The 13,901-nt window shown below is 35.0% G+C and overlaps 1 protein-coding gene across 1 annotated transcript in view; it reads right to left on the bottom strand.

Annotated features, from left to right (window-relative positions):
• The window catches only part of LOC128658343 (retinol dehydrogenase 16-like), a 42,994-nt gene that overhangs the window by 16,750 nt on the left and 12,343 nt on the right, over positions 1-13,901 (bottom strand). Inside the window, exon 5 of the mRNA XM_053712834.1 lies at positions 5,179-5,437. Coding sequence (XP_053568809.1) covers positions 5,179-5,437 — 259 coding nt within the window. The remainder of the gene's footprint in view (positions 1-5,178; positions 5,438-13,901) is intronic.

The raw sequence follows: 13,901 nt of genomic DNA, 5'->3' as shown, positions 1-13,901 counted from the left end.
TATATACAGTCAGCTTAAAGGGACATAATACTCATATGCTAAATCACTTGAAACTGATGCAGTATAACTGTAAAAAGCTGACAGGAAAATATCACCTGAGCATCTCTATGTAAAAAAGGAAGATATTTTATCTCACAATCTCCGCAGCTCAGCAGAGTAAGTTCTGTGTAAAAAAGTTATACTCAACTGCTCCCAACTGCAGGTAAAAAAATAAATAAATGAAGAAATGAACAGCAGCCAATCAGCATCAGCAGTGCTGAGGTCATGAACTTTTACTGTGATCTCATGAGATTTGACTTGACTCTCATGAGATTTCATTGTAAACTTCCTTTACCTGATTGGTGAAATAATATGAGAGTGCACGAGGCTCATCCCTTCAGCTGTCCTAGGACAGACACACTAAAATGCTGCTTAGAAATCCTTTACAATGGGAGGTGGCTACTGAGGAACTTTTGAGGTAAAATATCTTTCTTTTTTACATAGAGATGTTCAGGTGATATTTTCTAGTCAGCTTTTTACAGCTATGCTGCATCTCTTTCAAGTGTTTAAACATTTGGGTATTATGGCCCTTTAATAATGCTATACATCTATAGCATAAAAATGTGTATCTTTGTCTGCTTAAAACAAAACAGTTGTACTATTTTTTGCTTAAATTTGATGACGCAATGTAAAATTACATGGAGAAATTGTCTGTTTTCAGGTCGCCAATGTGATCAAGGTACAAATTAGGGCTAGCAGCAGGGTTTGTGGTTTTGGATTGGGGAACATAGCTGTTAGGTTTAAGCTAAGAAAATTAAAGGGACAGTCTACCCCAGAATTGTTATTGTTTAAAAAGTTAGATAATCCCTTTATTACCCATTCCCCAGTTTTGCATAACCAACACAGTTATAATAATACACTTTTTACCTCAGTGATTACCTTGTATCTAAGCCTCTTTTGACAGCCCCCTGATAACATGACTTTTTTATTTAATATCTAAATAAGGGAGAGAGCACAATGTTATCAATATGGCAGACATGATTTAGCAGTCTCTTGTTGTGATTAAAAAGCATGTGCTAGGAGGCTGTATGTAGTGGCTTAGAAACAGGCAGAAATGTAGAGGTTTAAATGCTATAAAGTATATTAATGTAACAGTGTTGGTTGTGCAAAGCTGGGGAATGGGTAGTAAAGGCGTTATCTATGTTTTTAATTAGTAGTGTGGGAGACAGCACCTGTATATATCTGTCCTGTGGCACGGAGCAGGACTAGCCAAGTCCCAATGTAGTATTCAAATAAATGGATTTCCAGCCTCCAGGATATCATTTAAAATACCTTTATTTCTTTTCCACAGGGTCCATAAAGAAATTCCACAACATTTCAAACCACACACTGGTTCTTAGAGGAGGCTGGAAAGCCATCTATGTTTTTAAACAATAACAATTTTGCCGTAGACTGTCCCTTTAAAGAAGGAGATAAATGAAACGTACCTTGGCCCAACCCACTCCCTGTCTCTGAGAGCACTTTTGCCACCATTTCTAACCGTTCCCACCAAAACAAAATTAAAGGGAAATAAGAAACCTCTTGCCTTTGTGTAAAAATAAACAAAACAAAATATAATTATTTCATTTTCATTTTGAAAACATAAGTTGCAGGTTTTGCTTTTTGTCCTCTGTAGGAAGCACTGGATAAAATACATTTTAACACAAAAGCAAGAGGTGTTTATTCTGCAATATGATTTATTTAGTTTAATAATCTCATTCCTAATGTGAATGCCATGCTACTTTTTTTATATATAATACAAATATCTTTTTTTTCCGACATAAAGGTTTTGCTTTTTTTTACTATTTGGGGATCTATTTGTGTCTTCAGGATGCCATTCTCCTTTTTTCACCAAACAAGTAGCACTGAAATAATTTAATGAAATTTATATGTATTTCTGTCACATAGGAAATTATTTTCAGGAACATAGTAATGATTTATTATTTTTTCCAATAAATATTTCCAAAGAAAAATATACATATAGAAGAAATAGCAATAGGCTACATTACATGTGGTGTGCTGCTAATAATAGTGCAGGATGCGATAAGCAATATGCGACCACGCCAATGTGCATGTTATAAGTAAACAATTGCGCTCGAGTGCAACAAAAACTGTGCTTAAAGTGTTGGTGCAGCTTCAGATCTAGCATAAAGTGTAAGGGTTATTTTTTTTTTTAATATATATATATGTATGTGTATATATGTGTATTTATGTGTTAATATGTGCAAAAATGTATATACATACATAAACACATACAGTATATACATATGTATACACACGTATACACACACACACACACACATATATATATATATATATATATATATATATATATATATATATATGTATATATATATATACAGGGAGTGCAGAATTATTAGGCAAGTTGAATTTTTGAGGATTAATTTTATTATTGAACAACAACCATGTTCTCAATGAACCCAAAAAAACTCATTAATATCAAAGCTGAATATTTTTGGAAGTAGTTTTTAGTTTGTTTTTAGTTTTAGCTATTTTAGGGGGATATCTGTGTGTGCAGGTGACTATTACTGTGCATAATTATTAGGCAACTTAACAAAAAACAAATATATACCCATTTCAATTATTTATTTTTACCAGTGAAACCAATATAACATCTCAACATTCACAAATATACATTTCTGACATTCAAAAACAAAACAAAAACAAATCAGTGACCAATATAGCCACCTTTCTTTGCAAGGACACTCAAAAGCCTGCCATCCATGGATTCTGTCAGTGTTTTGATCTGTTCACCATCAACATTGCGTGCAGCAGCAACCACAGCCTCCCAGACACTGTTCAGAGAGGTGTACTGTTTTCCCTCCTTGTAAATCTCACATTTGATGATGGACCACAGGTTCTCAATGGGGTTCAGATCAGGTGAACAAGGAGGCCATGTCATTAGATTTTCTTCTTTTATACCCTTTCTTGCCAGCCACGCTGTGGAGTACTTGGACGCGTGTGATGGAGCATTGTCCTGCATGAAAATCATGTTTTTCTTGAAGGATGCAAACTTCTTCCTGTACCACTGCTTGAAGAAGGTGTCTTCCAGAAACTGGCAGTAGGACTGGGAGTTGAGCTTGACTCCATCCTCAACCCAAAAAGGCCCCACAAGCTCATCTTTGATGATACCAGCCCAAACCAGTACTCCACCTCCACCTTGCTGGCGTCTGAGTCGGACTGGAGCTCTCTGCCCTTTACCAATCCAGCCACGGGCCCATCCATCTGGCCCATCAAGACTCACTCTCATTTCATCAGTCCATAAAACCTTAGAAAAATCAGTCTTGAGATATTTCTTGGCCCAGTCTTGACATTTCAGCTTGTGTGTCTTGTTCAGTGGTGGTCGTCTTTCAGCCTCTCTTACCTTGGCCATGTCTCTGAGTATTGCACACCTTGTGCTTTTGGGCACTCCAGTGATGTTGCAGCTCTGAAATATGGCCAAACTGGTGGCAAGTGGCATCTTGGCAGCTGCACGCTTGACTTTTCTCAGTTCATGGGCAGTTATTTTGCGCCTTGGTTTTTCCACACGCTTCTTGCGACCCTGTTGACTATTTTGAATGAAACGCTTGATTGTTCGATGATCACGCTTCAGAAGCTTTGCAATTTTAAGAGTGCTGCATCCCTCTGCAAGATATCTCACTATTTTTGACTTTTCTGAGCCTGTCAAGTCCTTCTTTTGACCCAATTTACCAAAGGAAAGGAAGTTGCCTAATAATTATGGGTGTTGATGTCATTAGACCATACCCCTTCTCATTACAGAGATGCACATCACCTAATATGCTTAATTGGTAGTAGGCTTTCGAGCCTATACAGCTTGGAGTAAGACAACATGCATAAAGAGGATGATGTGGTCAAAATACTCATTTGCCTAATAATTCTGCACTCCCTGTATATATATATATATATATATATATATATATATATATATATATATATATATATATATATATGTGTGTGTACTTATGTGTTAATATGTGCAAAAATGTATATACATACATAAACACATACAGTATATACATATGTATACACATGTATACACACACACACACACACACATATATTTATATATATATATATATATATATATATATATATACACACACACTTTGGTGCCCTTTCCAATCAAATACCTTTAAACATGAAATATATTTTTTCTTTAATTTAAATATTTTTAAATGTGTTTTTAATAGAAATACTTTATATTCCAATGTTTTTCATTGGTCTATGTATTTTCATATATATATATATATATATATATATATATATATATATAAAATAGTTGTATCACTGGATTTGGATACATCAAGTGAAGTTTAATTTATGGTTAAACATCACTTTATTTATGCAAATCCAGCAACACTACTATATATATATATATTTGATTTATCCAAATCCAGCGAGGGCAGTCCCTGCTTATACTACTATTGAAGAATTTAACTTTGCACCCAGGTTGACCAGTAAGAATTGTGAGTGCAGACACTTGAGGATAGTAGGATAGTATATATATATATATATATATATATATATATATATATATATATTCATATAGGTATAGATACATATTTAAAAAAAAAGAAATTTTTCTTTCGAACATTGGATTGTAAAGTGTTCATAACTATCTTTTGGCTTTAGCGCTGTTGGTTTAATGTGATGTCAGGTTAGCGGGGCAGCGATAAGTGTTAGCTTTTAATAGCCAAAGTCCTGAAGTTAGCACGAATGATCTTTTGCTTGTGCACTAACTTTTTACTTTCAACTTTTAATATGAGCACTAAACTGCCCGCATTAAAATTTTACTTTGAGCGATGTTAGCGTTGCGAGCGTAAAAAAAACTTACTGTCCCTCTTGCAATCTGGTCCAATGTATATTTCTCTAATACTCTAACACAATAATGTAAATCTAATTCTTCAATATATTTTAACCTTGATGAATAAATGTCAAGTATGAAAAGCTACTCAAATATGTCAATTTGATCAGCTAAATAAAGAGCAGTCTATGTTGTATTTGTTGATAATTGAAGGTACATGGAAATAAAATTAGACTTTCTCGACTTAGAGTGTACATTTAAAAAAATATCTATGTCCCTTCAAATAAACTATATAATTGATAAAGAGTGTTTAATTTCTTTAAATGGTTACTTACCTTAAGCTATCTGAAAAGGACTCCACACCACATTTTGACAAGCAGTAACCACCACCCCCAAATGCCAGTCTTCCCATAACACTGGCCACATTGACTATACGTCCTTGGGCTTTTTTTATAAGAGGTAAAAATTTCAATGTGACTTCAATGAGGCCAATGAGATTGACATCAAGAACTCGATGGAAATCCTCCATGTCCAGCCAGTCAGTAGGTCCAATAGGGGTTGATCTTCCTGCATTATTGACCAGGCCATACAATCCTAAGTATAGGGGAAAGGTATATAGATATAAAAGTATCAGATGGAAACATCTAAGTTAACGCTTATATTTAAAGGGACATAAAAGTAATTTGTATGCTGAAGCTGTGCAAAAATTGGGTAAAAAATAAATAAAAGGAAGAATTCTAACCTACAAGGTCATTCCTTATTCATAAAGGTATTGCTTTTACTTATACTGAACTGCCTGTAATGAGATGTTTCATTGAATCCTGTTTAAAATGTTAATCTGTAAATTGCACAAATATTTGGCTTGTATGTGAGAACTGTATTTAATACTCCATAACTTTCACAATTATATAGTCAGAAAAATATAATCCATAATCTCTATAAACCCAGCTCTTAGTCATATGGATACTACAACCCCACCCTAAGCACCCACCAAGTGACACAAAAGGACCTCTTCAGTCCGATATTAACATTTTAATTTTACACAAATAATAATTTAAACCAGCAATATGCAAGTATTTCTAGCTTTCAAAATTATATAAATGGTATTATACAGTGCTTACAATATTTCAAAAGACAAAGTTTAAATAACATGGTCAAAAAAGGAAAGTCTTACGGCTAGATTACGAGTTGTGCGTTAAGGTAAAAAAGCAGCGTTAACAGGTCCTAATGCTGCTTTTTAACACCCGCTGCTATTACGAGTCTTGCAGGTATAGGTGTCCCGCACACTTTTTTGGCCTTACCGCAAACCGACTTACGTAAAGTTCGTGAACCCTTTTTTCTATGGGACTTCCATAGCACCGGTATTAGAAGCTTGGCCTGAGAGGCCAAAAAGTGAGCGGTACACCCTATACCGACAAGATCCGTAACGCAATCTAAAGTCAGTAGTTATGAGTTTTACACTACAACGCCGTAGCATAAAACTCATAACTAAAGTGCTAAAAAGTACACTAACACCCATAAACTACCTATTAACTCTTATACCGAGGCCCTCCCGCATCACAAACACTATAATAAAAATTTTAACCCCTAATTTGCCGCTCCGGACATCGCCGCCACTATAATAAACATATTAACCCCTAAACCGCCGCACTCCTGCCTCGCAAACACTAGTTAAATATTATTAACCCTAATCTGCCGCCCCTAACATCACCGCCACATTGTACTTATTAACCCCTAATCTTCCCCTCCAGACATCGCCGACACCTACATTATATTTATTAACCCCTAATCTGCCATCCCCAACGTCGCCACCACTATTCTAAATGTATTACCCCTTAAACCTAAGTCTAACCCTAAACCTAACACCCCCTAACTTAAATATAATTAAATTAAATAAATATAAATAAAATGAACTAAATTATTCCTATTTAAAACTAAATACTTACCTATAAAATAAACCCTAAGCTAGCTACAATATAACTAATAGTTACATTGTAGCCAGCTTAGGGTTTATTTTTATTTTACAGGCAAGTTTGTATTTATTTTAACTAGGTAGAATAGTTACTAAATAGTTATTAACTATTTAATAACTACCTAGTTAAAATAAATACAAATTTACCTGTAAAATAAAACCTAACCTAAGTTACAATAACACCTAACATTACAATTAAATAAATTCCCTACATTACACCCTGTTCCAAATTATTATGCCAATTATATCTTTCTCATTTACCTAAATAATTGATGTAAACAACAGTCAGCATAATTCTCATGTCATCAACTATTAAGAGTACAATTCAAATTTTATTGAACAAACCTCCTAATGATAACAGTATTTTTTTTCAAAATAAAAAACTTACAATGAACTGTTCCAAATTATTATGTACAGTAAGTTTCAAAACACTTTATAGGTTGTAAAGAACTGAAAATTGTCATTGGTTGTGTTTGCAGCATATTTACTGAAATCAAAAGCTATTTCAATCAAACTTTGAATAACATTTTAACTTTTTAAACATTTTAACAGGTCACGTTATATTTTAACATAGGACCCCTTATTCGATAGCAGCTTCACAAGTCTTTCATCCATTGAACTTGTGAGTTTTTGGACAGTTTCTGCTTGAATTTGTTTGCAAGATGTCAGAATAGCCTCCCAGAGCTGCTGTTTGGATGTAAACTGCCTCCCACCCTCATAGATCTTTTGTTTAAGGATGTTCCAAAGGTTCTCAATAGGTTTGATGTCAGGGGAGGATGGAGGCCACACCATGACTTTCTCTCCTTTTATCCCCATAGCAGCCATTGATACAGAGGTATTCTTTGCAGAATGAGATGGTGCATTGTCTTGCATGAAGATGATTTTATTACGGAAAGCATAGTTCTTCCTTCTGTACCAGGGAAGGAAGTGGTCAGTCAGGAACTCCACATACTTTGCAGAGGTCATCTTTACACCTAAAGGGGCCGACCAGCTCTCTTCCCATGATTCCGACCCAAAACATGACTCCACCACCGCCTTGCTGACGTCGCAGCCTTGTTGGAACAGTGTGGCCGTCCACCAACCATCCACTACTCCATCAATCTGGACCTTCCAGGGTTGCACAGCACTCATCAGTGAACAGGACTGTTTGAAAATTAGTCTTCATGTATTTTTCTGCCCAATGCAGCTGTTTCTACTTGTGAGCATTGGTTAGTGCGGGCCGAATGGAAGGTTTATGCACAGTTGCAAGACTCTAGAGGACTCTACACCTTGATGTCCGTGGGACTCCAGAGGCACCAGCAGCTTCAAATATCTGTTTGCTGCTATGTAATGGTATTTTAGCAGCTGCTCTCTTGATCCGATGCATGGATCTGGCAGAAATCTTCCTCAATGTGCCTTTATCTGCACGAACCCGTCTGTGCTCTGAATCAGCTACAAATCTCTTAATAGTGTGATGATCACGCTTAAGTTTTCGTGAAATATCTAATGTTTTCATACCTTGTCCAAGGCATTGAACTATTTCACTCTTTTCGGCAGCAGAGAGATCTTTTTTTCTTCCCCATATTGCTTGAAAATGGTGTTCTGCTTAATAATGTGGAACACCCTCCTTTAGTAGTTTTTCCTTTAATTGGGCTCACCTGGCAATCTAATTATCACAGGTGTCCGAGATTGTTTTCAGTGTTCAAAATAGCCCTGAGACACAATGCCATCCATGAGTTAAACTAAAAAAAAAAAATTTAATCTTTGTGACACTGAAATAGAATTTGCATAATAATTTGGAACAGGGTGTAAATACTATTACATAAATTAAATTAGCTAAATCACAACCCCCCCCACTAAATTACAGAAAATAAAAAACAAATTACAGATCTTTAAACTAATTACACCTAATCTAAGTGCCCTATCAAAATAAAAAAAAAAACCCAAAATAAAAAAGCCCTAGCATAAACTAAACTAACAATAGCCCTTAAAAGGGCCTTTTGCGGGGCATTGCCCCAAAGAAAGTAGCTCTTTTACCTGTAAAACAAAATACAAACAACCCCCCAAATAAAATACTAACTAAAAAAACCTAAGCTCCCCATTGCCCTGAAAAGGGCATTTGGATGGGCATTTCCCTTAAAAGGGCATTTAGCTCTATTGCTGCCCAAAGCCCTAACCTAAAAAATAAACCCACCCAATACAACCTTAAAAAATCCTAACACTAACCCCCCCAAGTTTCACTTACCGGGAGAAGTCTTCATCCAAGCGTCAAGATTTCCTCAACGAAGCCGGCAGAAGTGGTCCTCCATATGGGCAGAAGTGGTCCTCCAGTTGGGAAGAAGTCTTCATCCAGAAAGCATCTTCTATCTTCATCCTTCCTTCGCGGAGCGGCTCCATCTTCAAGACATCCGGCGCGGAGCATCCTCTTTAAACGATGGGAAGCTTAGTTTTTTTAATTAGGCTTTTATTTGGGGGGTTGGTTGTGTGGGTGGTAGGTTTTACTGTTGGGGGGGTTGTTTTTATTTTTATTTACAGGTAAAAGATCTGATTTCTTTGGGGCAATGCCCCGCAAAAGGCCTTTTTAAGGGCTATTGGTAGTTTAGTTTAGGCTAGGGTTTTTTTTATTTTGGGGGGGCTTTTTTATTTTGATAGAGCTCTTAGATTAGGTGTAATTAGTTTAAAGATCTGTAATTTTTTTTATTTTCTGAAAGTTTTTTTGTGATTTAGCTAATTTAATTTAATTTATTTAATTGTATTGTTAGGTGTAAGTGTAACTTAGGTTAGGTTTCATTTTACAAGTCAATTTGTATTTATTTTAGCTAGGTAGTTATTAAATAGTTAATAACTATTTAGTAACTATTCTACCTAGTTAAAATAAATGCAAACTTGCCTGTAAAACAAAAATAAACCCTAAGCTAGCTGCAATGTAACTATTAGTTATATTGTAGCTAGCTTAGGGTTTATTTTACAGGTAAGTATTTAGTTTTAAATAGGAATAATTTAGTTAATTATAGTAATTTTATTTTGATTTATTTAAATTATATTTAAGTTAGAGGGATTAGGGTTAGATTTAGGGGTTAATAACTTTAGTGGCGGCGACGTTGGGGCGGAAGATTAGGGGTTAATAAATGTAGGTAGGTGTCGGCGATGTTAGGGACGGCAGATTAGGGGTTAATAATATTTAATGTTTGCAAGGCGGGAGTGCGGTGGTTTAGGGGTAATGATAGTAATTTTATTTAGATTTATTTAAATTATATTTAAGTTAGGGGTGTTAGGGTTAGACTTAGATTTAGGGGTTAATACATTTAATATAGTGGCTGTGACATTGGGGGCGGCATATTAGGGGTTAATAAGTGTAGGTAGGTTGTGGCGACATTGGGAGCAGGAGATTAGGTGTCGGCAATGTTGGGGCAGCAGATTAGGGGTTAATAAGTATAATATAGGTGGTGGCGGTGTCCGGAGCGGCAGATTAGGAGTTAATAAGAATAATGCTGCTTTATTGCAGGTGTTAGACTTTTTCTCAGCCGGCTCTCCCCATTGATGTCTATGGGGAGATTGTGCACGAGCACGTACGACCAGCTCACCGCTGACTTAAGCAGCACTGGTATTGGAGTGCGGTATGGAGCTCAATTTTGCTCCACGCTCACTTCTTACCTTTTAATGCCGGGTTTGTAAAAACTCGTAATACCAGCGCTTTAGGTAAGTGAGCGGTGAGAGAAAAATGCTTGTTAGCACCGCACAGCTCATAACGAAAGACTCGTAATCTAGCCGATAGATCTTAATAAACATGGGGCAGCATAAATGTTAAACTAAATTATTTATATAAATCATTCAACATTTTTGGTTGTTTGAACTTTAACACAGAGATTTAGTTAATTTTGGGCCAGATTATGTGGAGTGGAGTGATATAATTTGTGCATGTTATATTGTGTTTTCTGGTTCATTTGCACGCAAGTTAAATTGCGCTCATATTACAAGTTGAAATTACATGCAAATGCATGAGCGCAATTACGATTTATGCTAGAATACGCCGGATAACTGTCCCACAAAATAAAAAAAAATTGGCACAAAACACATCAAAAGTACACTAAGTATACTTACACTCATAATAAGACCATCTAATAAAAAATATTTAAAAAATATTGCACAAAAAATGTATAAAGTTTCAAAGATATGAGATCAGGTGTTAGGAAAAAAAGGCAGGCAAAGGGCTTTAACATTGATACATACTTAGACGTCTAAATATCTATATATATGTGTATATATATATATATGTACACATATGTATTTATGTATTTATATGTGTATATATGTATTTACAGACATATATATATATATATATATATATATATACACACACACATATAAACACATAAAAACATATGTACACATATATAGGCATATACTATAAAGTGCATTGTAGCCATTTGCTGTTAAGTAGATGAAAACATGTAGAAGCATATTTATGCAATATTAATTTTTAATTAATATTTTAACTATGTATTTACTGTAAATATTTCACATTCCAATGTTCTTAACATAGAGGAATATGTTCTTTGTATTTTTAAATAGATATTCCTATATATATATATATATATATATATATATATATATCTGTATTTAACTATAACTATATATAAGGGGTGTCAAACTCATTTGAGTTGCGGGCCATTTTCCATACAAGTACAGCTCACGCAGGAGGCACACTACCTACATATCTTGCCATTGCTATGTTTGTTGTTTATGAACTTTATCGAGAGTCTTTTAAGGTTATATTCTTTGGCAACAATAATCGATTCTTTGCAAATAATGCCAGTTTGAGACCCTATGTATAATCATGTATATATATATATACACGTTGATTGGAGTAGCCATGTTAGTCCAGAGATTTAGATATCAAAATAACAAGAGTATTGCATTGAGCAATGATACTTTTTTTATTGGACTAACTATACATTTATAAGTTGACAAGCTTTCGGAAGAGTTCCTTCCTTTATCAAGTCTGAAGCAATACTGACCAATTCAATGGAATTTACAGATTGTATCTGTATGTATACTTTCGCTACATTGATGATATTTTCATCATATGGACAGAAGAAGGAGAAAAAAACCTTGAACATTTTCATAAATCATTTAATCTATTTCATGCATCAATCAAGCTTAAAATTAACTTTTCTAGAGACTGTGTCAGCTTCCTGGATACAACAATATCCATCACAAATGGAAAACTGCACTCATCTGTATACAGGAAACCAACAGATAGATGCAGCTACCTCCACAGCTCCAGCTCCCACCCCAATCACATTAAAAAATCCATAATCTACAGTCAGGCTACAAGATACCACAGAATTTGCTCAGATACCAAGGACGGTGACAAACACCTCATCACACTGTCCTAATCATTCAGAGAAAAAGGTTACAAAACAAGGATTATAAATAAAAAAATTAACTCTGCCCTCAATACTCCACGTGAACACTTACTACAATACAGGGAGAAGAAAAACATATCACGTATCCCACTAGTAGTCAAATACAACCCTGCTGTGGAAGGGATACGAAAAATCATAAAAGACTTACAGCCACTACTCTTAGAGGATCCCAGACTCAAAAAAATCTTTACAAAACCCCCAATCCTGGCATACAGACAACCACCAAACCTAAAGCAGAAACTGGTACATAGGAAGCTACCCCTTGAGAAAAAGAACACTCAGAATGGAACCAAGTGCTGCTATAAAGCACTCTGCTAACTGTGTCAACATTTTTGTGAAAGCAGCACAGCAAATCACAATAATAAATCTTATAACATTAAAGGGGCATATTCATGTATATCTGCAAATGTGGTATACATGATACATTGCACTGCATGTGAAATGGGATGCTATATTGGAGAAACAAGCCAAAAACTGCACCTTCGAATGAACTTACACAGACACTCAATCAAAAACCACTGTGAAACTAAATACTGCACCCCTGTTGGTCACCATTTCACCCAACCTGACCACTCCATCCAAAACCTCAAAATCAAAATTCTCAGAGGCAACTTCAAAAACACCATAGAAAGAAAAACCTTTGAAATGAAAATGATAATGCACTTCAACCTGTTTAATTCTGGACTAAATGTGGACTCTGGATTCTTAACACATTATCAAAAATTTTTGTAATGTACTTTCATTTAGTCAATTACATTGTATATTCCACATTCTTTATACATAGGTACACAGGTAAGCCTATGTCCACACTTTTGTCTTTTTTTAACTTTTGTATTCGCCCTGTATATACAATTTCACATCTTTATAGATATTGATTCAATGTTGATATATAACTTTATGTCAGTATATGCTCTATGTATAGCTATATATTCCCCTGTCTGTTCTCCTACACTGGACACTGTCTGCCTGTTACCTAAGCCCCCCTCATGATTTTTACGACACCTCCTCCTCTCCCTGCACTGTCTTCTTAGCTATTCTGTGTTTTAAGATATAATCTGTAAATTCCATTGAATTGGTCAGTATTGCTTCAGACTTGATAAAGGAAGGAACTCTTCCGAAAGCTTGTCAACTTATAAATGTATAGTTAGTCCAATAAAAAAAGTATCATTGCTCAATGCAATACTCTAGTTATTTTGATATATATTTATATATATATATATATATATATATATACACAGTCGGTATAGATATATATTGTACCAAAATAATTTTAGATATATGTAGAAATATGTATTTATAAATACATAGAACATTTTCTTCTATGTGAAGAACATTGGAATGTGAAATATTCATATTTTTATGTCGGGTTAGCACACTTGAGAATATGTGTTCGGGTTTGCACACGAGTAAGGTGTTAGTTTTTTTTCACTCCGTTGACTTCCATTCTAAGTTCGGCTTTTTGCCTGCATCGAGATAGCGAAATAGTTTTTCTTTAATCTTGTAATATGAGCACAACCTGATGCACGCAAACGTTTACTTCTAGCACAGTTAGCGCAAGATCAAAAGCGCTAAATAGTGCTCCACTCATAATCTGGCCCTTTGTTGGCATTTAACTTGGCTATAGTATATAAAGACCTTCAACATAAAACTAGCAACAAAGTGTCTTGCTTAAAATATT

Source organism: Bombina bombina, chromosome 1 (assembly GCF_027579735.1).
Source record: "Bombina bombina isolate aBomBom1 chromosome 1, aBomBom1.pri, whole genome shotgun sequence".
Taxonomy (NCBI): Eukaryota; Metazoa; Chordata; class Amphibia; order Anura; family Bombinatoridae; genus Bombina; species Bombina bombina.
Note: the sequence above shows the minus strand (reverse complement) of the source record. Positions and strands in the feature narration are given on the sequence as shown.